The sequence below is a fragment of the Terrapene carolina genome, unplaced genomic scaffold (assembly GCF_002925995.2).
Source record: "Terrapene carolina triunguis isolate 2854851 unplaced genomic scaffold, T_m_triunguis-2.0 Scaffold62, whole genome shotgun sequence".
In the NCBI taxonomy this organism is placed as follows: Eukaryota; Metazoa; Chordata; order Testudines; family Emydidae; genus Terrapene; species Terrapene triunguis.
This window is the reverse complement of record NW_020664413.1, coordinates 52957786-52977643: the sequence shown is the minus strand read 5'-3', so window position 1 is coordinate 52977643 and position 19858 is coordinate 52957786. Positions and strand designations below refer to the sequence as shown.

General features: G+C 39.1%; 1 protein-coding gene across 1 annotated transcript in view; it reads left to right on the top strand.

Moving 5' to 3' along the window:
- Positions 1–19858, top strand: part of DNAH7 (dynein axonemal heavy chain 7) — a 234795-nt gene that overhangs the window by 61343 nt on the left and 153594 nt on the right. Inside the window, exons 18-21 of the mRNA XM_029910522.1 lie at positions 3542–3728; positions 10537–10730; positions 12018–12216; positions 16902–17042. Coding sequence (XP_029766382.1) covers positions 3542–3728; positions 10537–10730; positions 12018–12216; positions 16902–17042 — 721 coding nt within the window. The remainder of the gene's footprint in view (positions 1–3541; positions 3729–10536; positions 10731–12017; positions 12217–16901; positions 17043–19858) is intronic.

The window sequence follows — 19858 nt, the reverse complement described above, 5'->3', positions numbered from 1 at the left end:
GTTTTGCAGACTTCATCATGGTCTTGAAGAGATAGTGTTCTAGTGTGATGGGGACTCAGTCCTTCAAGAAGGCTGACCTAGGATTTAATCATAACCTAGTTATAGCCAACATAAAGATCAAACTGTGAAGCAAGAAATAACTAGCAAGTACCCTCAGAGTCTGCTATGATGTTGACAAACAGAAAATCCGTGAAACACAAATAGAATTTAGGAAGATGATTGCAGCTTTTGTTCAAACTGCTAACCTCTGCACAGGTAGTGTAGAGACAGAGCACAACATCTTCTTCTGCATTATAGACTGTGAATAAACTCCTGGGGAAACAGATCCTACAGAAGAAACCTTGGATCATGGAGATAATTATTGAGTTGTATGGTCAATGAAGGAAGCTAAGAGCACAAAGGAAGATGGATGAAATTGCAAGAGAGTGATATTCCTGTATAACAAAAGAAATTGATGCACTGATTAAAGTGGCAAAAGAAGAGTGACTTGAACGACAGTGCAGAGATATACAGAACTCTTGTGCAGCAAATGCCAGTAGGAAGGCCTTCCAAACCATCAAAACTCTTTTGAAAGGTTTATAATGTTTCACCCAGCACTTGTGGCAGGTATTGCTGAGAACTATACAATATGAACAAACAAATTCTAAGCTGAAAGTGTAAGAGGCAGAGGAAATCTACTGGAGAAGTTGACTTATCCTGATTGAAGAAGTTGAGGATGTGGTGCGAACACTGAGAAACAATAAAGTCACCGGAGTGGATAACATATCAGAACTAATTAAAAGAGAGGCACTCATCTGGGTGTACCATAAGCTTGCCAATGTGATTTCAGCGCCTGGAAAATGATCCAAGACTTGGACACAGGCACTGATGGTTTTTCTTGCTAAAAGGGGGTCCCAGCTGTTCGTGGAAATGGCTGGAAATTGTGGAATTTATAACTCTGGCTCACTTGTCAGAGCACAATCCCAGATTCCCTCCTGCAGTTCTGTCTGATGATGGTGGCAGCAAATGGTGATAGACTGAATTATTTAACTGCTCTCCCTGACTTCTTACTTGCAAAATTCCATTTTTGTCTCCACCTTCTGGATGGAGAAGTTACCAGAGTAGGTGAACTAGGAGATTATCACAACCTTTGGAGGGTGGCGAGGTCATATGCAGGCAGAAAGCTGCCAGTGGTATAGGATGAAAGAAGAAACTTATGTCCTTTTACATAGGGTCCCACAAAATATAGGGCAGGGTATTAGTACCATTTGTGTTCCTCTCTCTTATGTCAGAGAAACAGGAATATCAAGCAAGTGGTAATTCGAGTTGGTCAGAAATTTTTTGTCAAAACAATTTACCCTCGCAAAATGCAATGTGACAAAAAGGATTTTTGTTTATGAAATGATATTGATTCTGATGAAAATTTCCCATTAAAACAAATATTTTATAAACAGAAGCTTTTTTGTTTTGAAAATTGTTTTGGGAAAAAATTCAAATTATATTTTGAAACATTTTTTCCCAATTTTTTATTCTGTTTTTATTTCTACTTATGTTTACATTATTTCATGACATTCAGAAGTAGTAGTGCATAATCTGACATGTTATGTCAAGTGATCATATGATAAGAAATTGTCAACATATTTTACCCTTACATTTTATTTTTTTAAAAACATCAAGGACTTCTGCTTTGTGTTAGTGGTAAACTGTTTAATTACAACACAAACAGGAGACATTTTGATCTAGAAAATAAGGCAAGATGTTTCAATCTGTACTAAGTAACAGTTGCTCTTAATGTATTTTTAAAAACTAAACTAAAATAATATTTTGGCTGTTATATCAATATGACATGATATGAACTGTAATATTATACACTACTACTACAGGCATCATGAAATAATGTAAATATAATAACAAATAAAATAAATTTTAAAAAAAATTCATTTAAAAACAAAACATCAAATTTTGTCTACAATAAAATTTTGGAAACACATTTTTTTAATTTTCATTTTGTGGAAAATGTTGATACTATTTTGTTTTTGTTTTGACTTGAAATGAAAACAAAGTTTGAAAAGTCAAAATTTCCCACAAAATGGAAATTTTGAGTTTCGACCAGCCCTAGTAGTAATATTATCTCCTATGGCACTGGTGAGATGACTACTGAAATTTTGTACCCAATTTTGGTTTCAGCATTTTAAGAAGGATATTGAAAAATTGAGAAGAGTTCAGAGAAGAGCTAAAAGATGGACCTGTGTTCTGGAAAACATGCTATATAATGAGAGACTAAAAGAGCTCAAATCTTTTTAGTTTATCAGAGAGAAAATTTAAAAAGAATTTAACTATGATCAATATGTACTACAAAGGGAGAAGATATCTAATATTAGCGGTCTCATTAGCAGACAAAGGCATGCAACATTCAGTGGCTGGAAATTGAAGTCAGCAAAGTTCAAATTAGAAATAAAATAAAAAATTTTCAGTGAGGCTAATTAACTATTGGAACAGATTACCAAAGGATGTGGTAAATTCTCCACCACTCTTTTAATGAAAACTTTTAATGTCTTTCTAAAAGAAACTATCTAGTTCAACCACAAGTTGCAGGGTTAGATGCAGAAATCACTATTTGAAATTTTGTGGCCTATGTAATGAAAACTAGATGAACAGAATGTTCCTGTGTAACGTTAAAATCTATGAGATCTATGAATTCCTGTAGCTTTGCTATGTGAGTAGTTCCAGTGAAGTCAATGCGTCACTCACATGAGCAAAGGCTCCAGATCACGCCCAAAATATTCTGTACATAGATTAAAGCTGTTTTTCCATTATAGGGTTTCAGTGATATTACCAGTATTTGAGTTCTTCTTCTTTAATGATTTATGATATTGACAGAAAAAAACTTCTGGTGGACTTGCAGACTATATACAGTTGTGTGTGTGTTGTGGGGTACATTATTCCTTATTTTTTCCTTATTGTAAATATAATAGCACATGATTAAACTGTGAGTTCTGTTCAAGGTAACGTTCCTGAAAGTACATAGATCCGCATTCAGGATCTGATCAAAAACTCATTGAGATCAATGGAAATATTCCAATGGATTTCGATGGCTTTGGATCAAGTCCTTAGTTAGAAGCCAAACTACACTATTTGAGTTATTTCAGTTTCATCAGTTTTGGGGCCCATGTTTAGGATCCAGGTCACAAATAATTAATTGTTGGAAACTGTAGTTCAGTATGTATTTACCCATTTTGACCAAAGATGGCATCCTTCATTTAAGGGTTGCATATATTTCTTACTCCCCAGTCTGCCTGCAAAGGCATTGTAGGGAACTGAGGAATAAGGATCTGTGTTAAAAAAAGCTATTGTACTTTTGGAAAACAATATGCAGAAAAACTGATAATGTTGGAAAGTACTTTATAAATTGAAGTTATTATTTATGTTGTCCAGTTCCTGGTCCTCAGTGATTGTAATTTGTATGTGTCTTGTAAAATAGTCTTAGAACTTAACATTATAAGTAAAAAGATTTATTGTTAGTATTAATACAATGCATGAATCGATGCTTTCTGTTTTATAGGGAATGGGAAGGAAAGCTGTTGTTGGTACAGGAAATCCTTGATGAATGGCTGAAGGTTCAAGCTACTTGGCTGTATTTGGAGCCAATTTTCAGTTCTCCTGACATTATGGCTCAGATGCCTGAGGAAGGTAGGCGATTCACCGCTGTGGATAAAACCTGGAAAGATCTAATGAAATCTGTCTTACAGGTAAGGACAACTCTTTTAAGAAAAAGTGGGTGTGTTTGTAGTATGTATCAGAAAATTGCTTCTGGTGAGATAAAAATGTGTTCTGTATATTTCATACTAACTTTTTTCCTGAGTCTTTTGTTGTTGTTGTTGTTGTTAATGTTGGTTGTCAAACCTATTTCAGCTACCTAGAAGGACAGTATATCGACAAGTAAAATTAAACAATTTAAACAGTATGTAAAGCAAAATAATATAAAAATAATTCACTTCTTTCAGCACTAAAAGACTGACTGCTATAATATTCCTAAATGTTTACTGAAATTGTGCATTTGCTCATTTTAAAGGGTTTTATCTACTCACATAATGAACAGGAGTGATATCCCTATCTCTAAAACCCCAGATGTTAAATCTGCATCAGATAATCTATCTTAGCCCCCCTGTAGCTCAACAAGGAAATACATGCTTTATGAACTTGGTACATCAGGGAAATAACCAGTTACCTATGAGGAAATAAATAATAAATTAAAAGAGAAATCTGCATTCAGCCTTAATCATTTCTGTGGTATGGGGACATTGCCAATGCTTGTTTTCCACCTGACTTTGTAGACTGTAAAAAATTCATTGTATTGTCGAATCTTTTAAAGATGTATGAATGTCCATTCCTTTCCATTAAAATTGTGCTGAATGTGAAATTACTGCTTGGAGGTGAAAGTGTCCATTTTTACCTGGACAAAACCTTTGTGTATCTTCTTGAGACCCACTGTATAATCAGGATAAATGTTAACATGTATGTATCATAGTCTAAAAAATATTTCGATCTGCACTTTTTTCAGGATATATATATAAAATTACACAAACTCCACTGATTGTTTTCTGAGCAACAGGTCGGGAGGAGCATTTGCAGTATGATATACAAAATGAAGCATTTTCTGAGTTTCCCAGCAATTCTATTTGGGATATATTTCTCTTTTCTGAATTGGCAGTCATTCAACTTCTGAAGTTATTCCCAATATGAACACTGTTCAGAATATTAGCATCCTTACAAATTTTCATTATCATGCTCTCACATGCTGCCATCTTTTCATTAAATTTAACTTGTTTTATATTGATAAGGTATACAAATGATGGCAAAGTCAAAAAATCGAGTATATAGAGAGATGGGGGGAAAGGGGTTGAGGTAATATCTTTTATTGGACCAACTTCTGTTGGTAACAGAGACAAGCTTTTAAGCTTACCCAAGGCTCTTCTTCAGGTCTTGGAAATACAAGATGGATCAGATTGTTTAGCATAAGAAGTTAACACATTTCAAGGGACCATTCATAGTGAAGTGACACGTTAACACCCCTCATTTCCCCCCATGAATGAAGTAATGGGACAAACTGGACAAATGATCTAAAGTAAATAGGATGAAATTCAATAAGGACAAACTCAAAGTACTCTACTTAAGAAGGAACAATCAGTTGCACACATACAAAATGGGAAATGACTGCCTAGGAAGGAGTACTGCGAAAAGGGATCTGGGGATCATAGTGGATCGCAAGCTAAATATGAAGAAAATATCATTCTAGGATGTATTAGCAGGAGTGCTGTAAGCAAGACACAAGAAGTAATTCTTCCACTCTACTCAACGCTGATTAGGCCTCAACTGGAGTATTGTGTCCAGTACTGGGCACCACATTTCAGGAAAGACATGGACAAATTGGAGAGAGTCCCGAGAAGAACAACAAAAAGGATTAAAGGTCTAGAAAACATGACCTATGAGGGAAGATTGAAAAAATTGGGTTTGTTTACTCTGGAGATGAGAAGACTGTGTGGGGACATGATAACAGTTTTCAAATACATAAAAGGTTGTTACAAGAATGAGGAGGTAAATTGTTCTTCTTAACCTCTGAGGATAGGACAAGAAGCAATGGGTTTAAATGGTAGCAAGTGTGGTTTAGGTTGGACATTAGGAAAAACTTCCTAACTGCCAGGGTGGTTAAGCACTAGAATAAATTGCCTAAGGAGGTTGTGGAATCATAGAATTGTAGAGCTGGAAGGGACCTCCAGAGGTCATCTAGTCCAGTCCCCTGCACTCATGGCATGACTAAGTATTATCTAGACCATCCCTGACAGGTGTTTGTCTAACCTGGTCTTAAAAATCCAATCTTAAAAGTCCCTTCCAGTCCTATAATTCTATTAGACAAGCGCCTGTCAGGGATGGTCTAGATAATACTTAGTCCTGCCTTGAGTGCAGAGGACTGGACTAGGTGACCTTTTGAGGTTCCTTCCAGTCCTGTAATTCTATGGGAAATTACTATTTTGATGGCATATGCAATTTCTAGTTCTAGGGTGGGAACCAAATATAAATAACTATTGGAATGCAATATATTTTACAATGACAAGAATCAGACTCATCCATTTATATTTAGTATTTTTTTCAGAGCGCTGTGATAACCCATTGTAGTACTCAATATTCAAACCTCTCTGAAGTGTCACTGTCATAAACAGAAAGGAATATTTTCCCAGAAGATGGCACTCTGTGTCCAGAAATATAGTGTCGTGATTTTATGGTTTAGAAGATGGCACTTCCACGATGAATATGACTGTTTCTTCTTAAATCACAAAACTTGACTCTGCTCCTTGCTTTTTTGCCTTTAGATGCCATTGTGCTTTACAATTGATATGAGAGGTAATACAACTGCTTTTTTTACTTGCCTCACTTTTCATCACAAATTTGAATAATTATAGATTATGCATCTTTAACATATCTTTTTTAAAGCAAGACATATGAGAATGAAATTACTTTGTGATTTAATTTCTACTTTTCATAAATTAGATAACTAGAAAAGAGGAGTGTTAATTTGTAGTGGGGAAGAAATTCAAGATTTTGCTAAAACATCTGAGACAAAAGTCTATGGTAGATTACAAGTAGTTTGTGTTTGTCACGGAGGTCACGGAAGTCACAGATTCCATGACTTTCCGTGACCTCCGTGACTTCTGCAGCAGCCCCGTGTGGCTGGCCCAGAAGCCACCTGAGCAGCTCGGGCAGCTCCTGGGTCAGTCTCACTGACTGCTGCTGGGGCAGTCTCAGGACATCCCGCCCCCCAGCAGTAGGCGTTTGGGTGTGGGGGCGGGGGGCTCAGGGTTTGGGGTTGGAGCCGCTGTTTACCTGCGGGGGGGGGGGAACTCCTCTCTCCTAGCCCCACATGCAGCCAATTAGGGCTGCAGAACCAGGGCTTGGGGCAGAGCGAGGGAGCATGTGGCGCTAAGGAGCTGGGGCCGCCGCTTCCCAGGAGCTGGGTAGGGAGCCTGCCCCAAGCCCCCCGCACCCGCATGCCACCTGGGCCATGACTCCCCCCCCAGCACCTGCGCCTCCCTCTCCAGCACCCGCGGTGCTTCCTCGGGCTGCCCCTCCCTCCCCAGCACTGCGGTGCCCCCCCCCGGGCCGCGACTCTCCCCCCAAGGACCCCCTCCCCTCTCCCCAGCACCAATGGTGCTTCTCCAGGGCTGTGCCCCCTCCCCAGCACCTGCGGCACCCCCGTAGTTTCCCCGCACAGTTTTAGTCATGGAAATTTTTAGTAAAAGTCATGGACAGGTCACGGGCCTGTGAGTTTTTGTTTACTGACCTGTCCATGACTTTTACTAAAAATACCCGTGACTAAAATGTAGCCTTAATTAAAAGTAATTTATAGGAACTACAGTTGCTGGTATATGATTATTGTAACAGGTCTCTTTAGATACACTTAGTTTAGCTGAACCACTATGTTTGTAATACAGTTTCTTTTCCTGCAAGTGATCAAACAAGTAGGGTGACCAGATGTCCCGATTTTATAGGGACAGTCCTGATTTTTGGGTCTTTTTCTTATCTAGGCTCCTATTACCCCCCCACCCCCATCTCGATTTTTCACACTTGCTATCTGGTCACCCTACAAACAAGTGACACTGATGTTTTGAATGTGAAAGAACAATGGCATTCTCATTTATTCTTGATGCTTCCCCAGAACTGTAGATAGGAAATCCATGTTGAAAGTTGAAATGTTTATTTTTGTCTTACCTCTTTTTCACATATGAAAAGAATCTAAGCATAACCAGTGAAGATTCCCCCTTCTCACATTTGGCAACATTCAGTTTTGAATTGCAAGATCAATTGTACTCAGAAAAATTGATGATGATGTTCATACTAAGACAGGAAACCAAAGACTTTATTCTTTGACAGTTTATAGAGTGTACTTAAATATGCACTTTTAAATGCTGTCTTATAAAACCAATTATTAGCTATGTCTGAATTTTGACAGCTCAGTTTATCTTTATATGGTTGAAAAGCATGAATAGTTATTTAATTCAGATTGTGTTCTGGTTTGATATAATTAAAGGTGCAAATAACAGAATGCCAAGTAATTTCAGGGGGGTTTTTTGCCTTTGTTTTTTTGCTCATGTAAAGTATACTTTATTTACAAGGGAACATTATAATCAGGTATTAGGCATGTGTGCTTTCCAACAAAATCAACTAGATAACCAACTAATTCGGTGTTTCATAGGTAGGTCGACTGCAAGTACTCAAATGTCTGGTCAAAATAATTGCTAACTGGAATGGGATAATTTTAACGCTTTTTATTTAGATTTTTAATTTGTTTTAAAGACTGGTATTTGGTGAGTATTATTTTGGCTTATACATTGACCATAAGACCTATTAAAAGATAGATCTTGATGCACAAGCAACTTCACATTCTCTGCAATTAGTATGACATTCATTAGAACTAACAAGTCTGCAAAACCTCTCATTTTCTTTCATTTATGGTAAATTAGATAACTCACTTAGATAATTACAGTAGCTCTACTAAGCATTTGAATTAATTTTGTTTGCTGAAATTCTGGATTAATTTAGAAAGGGCTCAATAAAATTCCTGACATGAATTATTTTATCTTCTATACAGAACAAAAATATAATAAGAAATCCAGTTCACGTTGGAATGTGAAAAAAACCTATAATATTTCCCTTTGTTTTATATTTTAAAAAGCAACAGCACCCTTTAATATTTAGTAATGGGTGATCAAGTCTGGTATTCTAACTCTGACATCTAACCATATTGACCCTTCACAGGTAGGAAAACACCTGCCACCCACAACATCCCCATCTCAATATTTCTGACAGAGTGTATGTAATGTTTTACACAAGGGATAAAAGGAATTCTGACCTGTGCAGAAATCTATTGATGCTGTAAACCCATTTGATTTGATTACCACCTTAGAAGGGTGTGATGGGATCCCCAGGGTGCAACCTGGACTGTGGGACTGCTGAATCCTCTGTCCCACCAGCCTGGGATATCCCTCTCACACTGTGATGCTGTTGTCAAGCTATGATAGGCACTGCACTTACACAGATATCCACAGGCAGGGACACGTTCAACTGTTTTACCCGAATGCTCTCCCAGCCACTCATGAACCAACAATAGAGGCTCCAGCCAATTCTTCCCAGCTCCCTAGCCTTGCAACCCAGAATGTTACTGTCTTGCGCTGGCCAGAAGGCTGGCCAGTATAAGTTCATTATCCAGTTCACCATTTGCTCAATGTGGAATGGACACACACTGACTAGCCTTTGTAAACTGAGCTGAGATTTCCCAAGCACTTCAACCAAAACACACTGTTTTAGGTAAAATATAAAATGGATTTATTAACTATAGAAAGATGGATTTTAAGTGACTATAAGTAGCAAGCATAGAGATCAAAGTTGGTTACTTAAAAAATAAAAATAAATTCGTTCTACAAACTAAATTGGATTTGAATCAAGCAGTGTCTCACCCTGACAGATGGTACAAGCAGGTTACAGATCCTCAATACACAGGCTGGGACTCTTTTCCAGCATGGGACCACCCTTCCCCAGTTCAAAGTCTTCGTTCTCCAGACATTCTTCCAGGTGTTGAGTTGAGAATGGAGAGAGGCCAAGTGATGATGTCATTTCCCCTCTTTTATATTCTCTTCCAGCTTGCTGGAAAGATCTTTGCTGGGATGTGGGGATCAGGCAGTTCCCATTGCTCAAACAGTCTCTCTTGCATACGTGCTCTCTTTGAGAAGTCTCTGGGATGGGAGAGTGGATTCCCTTTAATGGTCCATCAGCACATCTGGCTGGTACTTTTTTGAAAGCTTGGCTGTGAGCATCTCTCAACCTCACAACATATTTCAGTAACGTACATAGCAATGCTTCATAACTTCACAAACAATGATAGTACATGCAATCCAACAGATCAAGACTTTTAAAATGATACCTCACAAGATATATTTTGTACAAAACATATCATAATCATATCACCATGGTGAATATGAGGGTTCCAGGATGCGACTTTGAGGTACAGAGTGTGACAAAGTGTAATGATCAATGTACAGTAGTTGATCATAAAATTATCCAGAGGCTTTTCTTAAAAAATCCATCTAATGCCATCTGTTTGATTTTCTATGTTAGTGAATTATATAGGCTGACTACAGATTATGGGCCAGATCCCCAGCTGGTGTGAATATATGTAGCTACATTGAAGTCAATGAAACTCTGGCGATGTAGATCAGTTTAGGATTGGATCCTATGTTTTGGATTGTATTTTCATATAGTAATTGTGGATGATTAAAAATTCACTTTAATACCTTCAAAAAATCAGATATTAAAGAAGATTAACATAAAACACGTATAATAAAATATGCACTAGATAATGCTATCGGTTAAAGCAAAATTTCAAACAAAATAGAGAGGACTTCAAAGGTAACTTTGTTCCAGATTTTTCTTCCTATGTCAGAGTGGCAAACTACTCAGTATGACATCAACCTTTTCTGAGTGGAATAATTTCATTTTGTTTTTCAGGACAAACATGTTCTGACAGTGGTGATGATAGACAAGATGTTGGAAAAGCTAAAGAAGTGCAATGAATTGCTGGAACTAATTCTTAAGGGACTTAATGAATACTTAGAAAAGAAGCGCCTTTACTTCCCCAGATTTTTTTTCTTATCTAACGATGAACTCCTTGAGATCCTTTCAGAGACCAAAGATCCTACACGGTACAGTAATATTTGATATATGTGTGAGGCTCCTAATACATGCATCTTAAGAGTAGCTTAGAGTGATCCTGTAGCTGCTCCATTCATAGAATTCTCATTTTATTCATTGAGACTTATGCATCTGAAGTAACTACAAGAACAGGCCTTGAGTTATCAAGGAAGAATCCAAACCAAAAGTGGTTACTTTTAAAATATGTATTAATTAAATTCAGTATGTTTTGCCAAACATCCTGGTTGCACACTAGAGAAATTCAGTAAAGTGAGAGTCAAGGTAGAGACTGAAAGCTAAGTTAGAAAAAAAGCATCGCATTCCTGCTATTACCTATGGAGGACTGAGCTTGATGTAGAGACTGGGAGACCTCTGATGACACTAAGCATTGGAGTTTTGGGTACAGTTCACCCCAATGCAAAGGTCTGCAAATGCCCTCTGCACATCTTAAACTGTATGTTAATAATGGATTTCATACTTTGTAGGACTACTGCCTCATTCATGGCAAGATTGTGAAACTCTCACTTATACTAAACAATATCTTACCCCACAAGTAGTTCCACTGAAGCAAATGAAAATACTTGTTAAGTAAAGTGATATTCAGTTGTGGGTAGAGTATTGGAGTTTGTCATGCAGTGTGCAGTGAGTGCACCAGAAGACTGTTCACTGAACAGTGAGGATAAAAATGAAGGTTGAACAACTGACTCATTCACTCAGAAGTGTACATACTGTGCAATGAATGAGACAGGGGACTTTGTGGGAACAAAAAATAAAGAAAGAAATATCCTATCATGTAATGAAAGACTTTATTGTAATTTATATGCACAAGGAGCAGAATTAAGGTTGCATTTAATCACTTCACTTGCAACTTGTTTGATCGCTTCACTTGCAGTGTTGTTTTAATGTAACTATTTGTATGGAATGTATAACTCAAAAAGGGTTTTAGATTATATAGGAAGATCAACACTTACACCAGTTGTGCCTGAGCCTTAACAATGTTTGAATTGCTGAGGACCTGAACAATGTTAAAAAAATGTAAATTGCTCTTTAAAAACATTGTGTGTGTGTGTGTGTGTGTGTATGTAAATCTTTAAATGTACGTATGTGTGTGTGTAAATCTTTGAACATTAGCAGGTTAAAAATGTTTTTCTAAAGTAAATTCCTCAAAAATACCTTTAAGAAGTACATTCCTTTTTTCTTTTATAGTATTGATGGAAAATAGTTTGGCTGAGTTTTAAAGTAAAGTTTGGTTATTTATGTAGTCTTAAATTCTGTATGTTTTGTTTTGTTTTCTGCAGGGTAAACCCTCACTTGAAAAAGTGTTTTGAAGGAATTGCAAGTGTCGAGTTTACTGAAGTTTTAGACATTACACATATTAAGAGTAGTGAAGGAGAGGTTGTGGAACTCATAGACACAATCTCAACATCTAAAGCTAGAGGTCAAGTTGAAAAGTGGCTCGTTGAGTTGGAGGCAGCTATGATAAATTCTATCCACAAGGTAATAAAATATATTCTGTTTTATTCTGTGTACAATAAAACATGACAATGCAGTCTGTACCATTCCTGATACATTCCTGATGGAACAATCAAGCAAAGTAATCCAGTGTAGAAATGCCATAGTATGTTACATCATGTAGTACAAAATTATTATATTCACTTGGCCCCGATTCATGAAAGCACTTAGGAGTGTGCTTTGAAGTCAGTGGGACTTAGCCATATTCTTACAGTTAAACACGTACTTAATTGCTTTGCTGAAATGGGGCATTTAAGCGCAACATAGAGGCAATTCTGGTGGTTCTACCGGGAGTGCTCTGAAATACTGGTATGACATTTCCTGTCTCTAATTCCCAGACCTATAGATGCTAAGGGTATGTCTACATTGCAGTTAGACACCCGGGCCTGGCCCATGCCAGCTGAGGCAGGTTTGCAGGGCTCGGGCTCAGGGTTGTTTAATTGCAATTTACGCATTTGTGCTTGGGCTCTCAGAGCTCCAGCCCGAGCCCAACATCTATACTGCAATTAAACAGCCCTGTGAGTCTGAGTAAGCTGACAGAGGCCAGCCATAGGTGATTAATTGCAGTGTAGAGACACCCTAAGTGTCTGGTACTGGGCGATGCTGAACACCCTCAAATTCTTCAATCAACATCTCGCAGGACAGGACCTTATTTGGAAAAGAATCTTAATAAAAATATATGGTGAAGTTTTAAATAAGAATCTCTTCAATTCTGAAAGATTTTATAGTCTTAATTTTTCTTCTATTCATATTATGACTCTCTAAATATTGTAGAATAATACTGAGACTATATAGGGTGATTAGTAAGCCACTTAGGATAGCTTGTACAACTTGTATTGGATAAAGATATTGTAAGTTATTAGCAGATTTTTTTTGAGCCTTAACTGTATGTATTGCTGTTTCTTTCCTCCATACTTAATACTTCAGTGTCTGAATCTAGTTATTGAGAAACCAGTCTCTCCAACAGTTAAAAATGCAGAGTAAAATGCTTTTTGATTCATTCTGAGACAGCCAAAGCCTTAAAATAATGCAAACCCAGATTTTGAATGAACAATTTCCATTCTGTTGTTTTGCTTTTTCACATAAGAGGTGGAGAGGAAAGGTGGTCTTTTGGTTAAGATGCTAGACTGGAAATCAGGAGATTCAGGTTCAGTTAATTTCCTGTGTGACTTTGGTCATACGAGTCTTTCTGCATCTCAGTTTCATCTGTAAAATGGTGATGATACATGATGGGACCTTGTGAAGGATTTGTCATATTAGATCAAATCATTGGTCCTTTTGGTCTGGTATTATAAGAACATAAGACGGGCCATACTGGGTCCATCTAGCCCATTATCCTGTCTTCCAACAGTGGCCAGTGCCAGATGCTTCAGAGAGAATGAACAGAACTGGGCAGTTATCAAGGAATCAATCCCCTCTCATCCAGTCCCAGCTTCTGGCAGTGAAAGGTTTAGGGACACCCAGAGCGAGGAGTTGCACCCTGACCATTTTGGCTAATAGCCACTGATGGATTTATCCTCCATGAACCCAGTTATACTTTTGGCCTTCACAACATCCCCTGGCAACAAGTTCCACAGGCTGACTATGCGTTGTGTGAAGAAGTACTTCCTTATGTTTGTGTTAAACCTGTTGCCTATAATTTCATTGGGTGACCCCCTGGTGTTGTGCCTCTGGCAGTACCCAGTGCTTGATACTTCAGTGGAAGGCAAGATGAAACTTGCAAGTTGTTAGTGCACATAGCAAAGGGAGGTGAGGATTCGTTTTTTTAATATTCCATGTAAATAGGTCTTTCCTTAATTCATTCTAAATTTACTATCTTTTAATTTTATTGAGTGTTCCTTGTTCTTGAAGTAGGTCTGACTGAATCCCAACGAAGATTAAATCAGTGATCCCCAAACTTTTTCCAACGCACCCTCCCTTACCTGTAATCGAACCTGTCCGCGCCTCCTCCCCTGGGAGCCGTGGCTGTGAGAGAGGCTGGTGCTGCAGTCAGGAGCTTGAAGCAGAACCAGAGTTGGGAGCCGGGCCCTTGGTCGGGGCTGGGCCGAGGCAGGGGCCAGGCGCTGGGACTGCAACTGGGCTGTGGCCAGGAGTGGACCTGGGAGCTGAGGCAGGGGCTAGACTGAGGCCGGTGCCCAAGCTCGGGCTGGGGTTGTGGCTGGAGCGAGCTGGGGGCAGAGCAGGGCTGGATGGTGCTCCCTCCCTGTGCCCCATGGGGGCTGGCCCGGGCCCAGTGGTGAGCTGGAGCCAGTTCGCACCGGTTCGCAAGAAGTGGTTGCTAAATTTAGAAGCCGGTGTAGAACCGGTTCCTAAAGGGGTGGGCGGTTGGGCAAACTCCGGTCCGCGGGCTACCCCAGGGCTCCCCTGTTTCTACTGCCCTGGTCCTGTAAATAGCTGCCGGAGCCCTGGGGAAGCGGCGGGGCTCCAGCGGCTATTTAAAGGACCGGGGTGGCAGAGGCAGCTGGAGCCCCCCTTTACCGCAGGGCTCTGGGGGCTATTTAAAGGGCTCGGGGCTCCCCTGCTTCTACCGCCCTGGCCCTTTAAATAGCCACCGGAGCCCTGGCGGCGGGGCTCCGGCGGCTATTTAAAGGGCTGGGGCGATAGAAGCAGCGGGAGCCCCGGACTTTTTAAATAGCCCCCAGAGCCCCGCTGCCGCTACCTTGGGGCTCCAGCAGTGGGGCTCTGGTGGCAATTTAAAGTTTATCTGCTGCTTTTAGTGCTAAATGATACATTTGGATCTCAGGATTGTGTAAAAGAAGCTTGACAGTTCCCTATTTATTCTTGGCCAGATTCTTCCCCAAAACTGAGCAGCATTGATAGGGAAGCAGACTTTCAGCCTTGATCTCTCCTTCCCAATGGAGCAGGGGAAATCGCTCACGTCTGTGGCACCACCCTGCCTACAACAGACCTCTATGGAGAGCCCTCAGATGGGTCAGGAATCTGTAGTGGAAAGAATGGGGCTGGAAGTGTGGACATAGTCCATAACCCCTGGAAAATCTAATGTAAAGTCAAGGCAGCTGGTTCTATTAACTTTTCACAGCTCTCCCTCTGGCCTAGGAATCTTCCTCTGAAGGGTGTTCCAGAGGCAACGCGAGCTAAGGATTCCTTGGCAGCACAACTCTAATGGATCCCTGCAGTATGAGCAACGTAGGGAGGGTAGGGAAGGTTATAGAATCAGTACAAAAGCCCAGAGGATAAGTGTGGACGAACCTAGCCACCTGTGGATTTCTGAGATTCACAGGATTTGGCTGCAAAACTTCTTCCCAATCTGCAAGATTGCACCTCCACCCAAAATGGAACACTTAAAGAAAAATTCCACAAGAAGGAACCTGGCAAAGTTTTCTTCTCCCAGATCCCTAACTTATGGATATGCAGAAGGAGTCAATTACTTCAGTGTATTTGTGGAAGTTTGTATACATTGTTTTTTGTGATTTTGTTATTGACTTCTCCATTTCTGTAGATGATATACAAGTAACTATTCTATAAGATGAAAAACTGCTTTGAATGGCTGCACCCCACTTGAGTGATCTTGGAAAATATATAATGTAGATCAGAATATCTTAACAAACCTCATCATTTTCTCAGTGGAAGAACATTGAGTGTGCTGTCTCCTCAAATACATAGACTATTCTACTTTTTGATTATGTGCATGTGTACATCTGGGCACAGGATCAATTCTTAATTTGGGAGCTTATTATTGTTTTTTAAACAATTCTGTTCACTTCTAATTCACAGAAATTTTCAGTTTTGGGTGCAGTATATGCTTATTATGATGGACACATCTGTGTTCCCAACTTTTCTCTGTTACAGTCAGCATTCACATGAGAGAGTAAGAACTGCAGGAGATTTAGGATAAAATTAGTAATTCTCACACTGACTTTTCATTGTATAATTTAAATATAGTCATCTCAGAATTCCATCTAGCCAGTCTTTTGCTTTATATTATTTTGAAATTTTCTTTGGTATCAACACACAATTTTTTGAAGCAAACTTAAAGCTGAAAGTTTCAGGTCAGTTTTTCACTTAGATTTAAATCTGTTTGTGGCTTGTTGAGGTTCTTTGAATGTAATGCTTGGTTTTTACATTGACTTGACTTCATATTATTTAGATGAGCTAAATGTTAAGCTTGTCAAATCTATGGCCCAAATTCTGCCATTGGTTCTGTGTTTAGTTTCTATTGATGTCACTGGGACTTACAACTACAAAACTAATAACAGACTTTAGCTCAAATGTTTCATTTAACATTGCATTTTCTCTAGATCACTTGCAGAACACTAAAAAATGTAAAGATTTAATCAGTAAATGGCCTCAGCTTTGGTTGTAAGTTTTGTTGATGGGGGGAAAAGTTATTGGCCTTGACTGTGATCTCCAGTGCAGCTACATTGATTTCAATTGGATTACTCTTGTGTAAATTAGAGGAGAATCAGGACCATTATTCCATTATTAGAAAAGAAGCTGACAGAGATAAGTCCAAATGAACCTCAACTTTGAACCTCTTCATTCTTTAGAATCGGGTTTGGGATTAAAATGTCCAGGCACAACTACCCCTTCAATTTTAGTTCTGTGTTGGATCTAAAATTGGAGCCTATCCTAAACTGACTCAAGATCTGAACACTGTCTGTGTGTCTCAACTCTACACTATGTTTCCTCCCCCCACCCCCCATGACTAGGTGATTGCTGATGCAATTGAAGCCTATCCAAGAACTCTACGTATTAACTGGGTGAGAGAGTGGCCTGGACAGACAGTTCTTTGTGTATCCCAGATTTTCTGGACTTCGGAGGTACAAAAATCTATTAGGAATGGCCAACAGGTAAACATTTGTTAAAACTTATAAGAACAATTTAAGTTACTCTCACATAAAACTGCAGTAATACAGTGGTGAATTGGGCCCATGTTGTATAAACCAGTTGAGTTCAGAAATATTTGGATAAATATCTATTTGGGATGTAATTATTATGTTTTTGAATATCCACTTGAAAGGTGTACCTGAATTTTTACCCTGGGAGAATATGAAGGAAATATTTCTTCTCTACGATATGTAATGATGCTTTAGAACTATATTGGAATGGAGATTCTTCAACAACTAAACATATATCTCAGTGACATGTAGGTGCCAGATATGTGTCATCAATAGCTATTAGCCAAGATGATCAGGGACGCAATCCCATGCTCAGGGTGACCCATAATCTCTGATTACCAAAAGCTGGGAGTGGAAGACAGGGATAGATCACTCCAAAATTGCCTGATACTGTACACTCCTCCTGAAGCTCTGGTACAGGCCACTGTCAGTGGCAGGATACTGGGCAAGATGGACTATGGTCTAACCCAGTACGGCAGCTCTCATGTTCTTTATGTTCTAGATTCTCAGGTGGTTTCTGTTGGCATAGCTTTATGATCTGGCACTACTTGTCTCTGACTTAAAGTGTTTAGTACTTGTTCAAACTACGAGGTTGGACCAGCAAAGTGGATCTGAACTACCCTCAAGTTTGGGAAAGTTTGGATCAGAACTTGTGACCTGGGTCCGTCAATGGGGGGAAGGTTGCTTCTCTCCTCATACATCACTAATGGGTTAAAGAATTGGAATTCTGTGGAATTCAGAGGTGGTCTAATGTTTTTGAAAGCTCCAGAACAAAATCCCAACCTCCAGATTTTCTGACTCCAGCGATGGAACAGGTTGGTGGCTCAATTTCTCCCAACCATTTTGATTTATAACTTTAATTTTTATTTATTTTTGTGCAATGACAACTTATTATCTTTCTTTCTCTTGCTTCCCTCCTGAATTGGGTATTTGGCAGGATGGTGGTTTCAACCACCTGGGTCCACCACTGTAGTGTCTTGTCTCCAGAATCCCTTGCTCCACTCAGTCATGGCAGACCACCCTGGCTTAACCAGAGCTTCAATGATCTAATAAAAATAAAAAAGAGTCTTACAAAAAGTGGAAAGTAGGCCAAATTACAAAGGATGAATATAAACAAATAACACAAGTATGTAGAGACAAAATTAGAAAGGCCAAGGCACAAAATGAGATCAAACTAGCTAGAGACATAACGGCTAACAAGAAAATATTCTACAAATACATTAGAAGCAAGAGGAAGACCAAGGACAGGTAGGTCTGTTACTCAATGAGGGTGGAAAAATAATAACAGAAAATGTGGAAATGGCAGATGTGCTTAATGACTTATTTGTTGCGGTTTTCACCAAGAAGGTTGGTGGTGATTGGACGTCTAACATAGTGAATGCCAGTGCAAATGAGGTAGGATCAGAGGCTAAAATAGGGAAGGAACAAGTTAAAAATTACTCAGGCAAGTTAGATGTCTTCAAGTCACCAGGGCCTGATGAAATGCATCCTAGAATACTCAAGGAGCTGACTGAGGATATATCAGAGCCCATTAGCGATTATCTTTGAAAAGTCATGGAAGATGGGAGAGATTCCAGAAAACTGGAAAAGGGCAAATATAGTGCCAATCTATAAAAGGGGAAATAAGGACAACGCGGGGAATTACAGACCAGTCAGTTTAACTTCTGTACCCGGAAAGATAATAGAGCAAATAATTAAGCAATCAGTTTGCAAATATCTAGAAGATAATAAGGTGATAAGTAACAGTCAGCGTGGATTTGTCAAGAACAAATCATGTCAAACCAACCTGATAGGTTTCTTTGACAGGGTAACAAGCGTTGTGGATGGGGGGGAAGCAGTAGATGTGGTATGTCTTAACTTTAGTAAAGCTTTTGATACTGTCTTGCATGACCTTCTCATAAACAAACTAGGGAAATGCAACCTAGATGGAGCTATTATAAGGTGGGTGCATAATTGGTTGGAAAACCGGTCCTAGCGAGTAGTTATCAGTGGTTCACAGTCATGCTGGAAGGACATAATGAGGGGGGTCCCGCAGGGATCAGTTCTGGGTCCAGTTCTGTTCAATATCTTCATCAATGATTTAGATAATGGCATAGAGAGTACACTTATAAAGTTTGCAGATGATACCAAGCTGGGAGGGGATGCAAGAGCTTTGGGGAGGATAGGATTAAAATTCAAAATGATCTGGACAAACTGGAGAAATGATCTGAAGTAAATAGGATGAAGTTCAATAAAGACAAACTCAAAGTACTCCACTTAGGAAGAACAATTAGTTGCACACACACAAAATGGGAAATGACTGCCTAGGAAGGAGTGCTGCAGAAAGGGATCTGGGGGTCATAGTGGACCACAAGCTAGATATGAATCAACAGTATAACACTGTTGCAAAAAAAGTGAACATCATTCTGGGAAGTATTAGCAGGAGTGTTGTAAGAAAGACACGAGAAGTAATTCTTCTGCTCTACTCCATGCTGATTAGGCCTCAACTGGACAATTGTGTTCAGTTCTGGGTGCCACATGTCAGTAAAAATGTGGACAAATTGGAAAAAGTCCAGAGAAGAGCAACAAAAATAATTAAAGGTCTAGAAAACATGACCTATGAGGGAAGATTGAAAAAATTGGGGCTGTTCAGTCTGGAAAAGAGAAGACTGAGAGGGGACATGATAACAGTTTTCAAATACATAAAAGGTTGTTATGAGGAGGAGAGAGAAAAATTGTTCTTCTTAACCTCTGAGGATAGGACAAGAAGCAATGGGCTTAAATTTCAG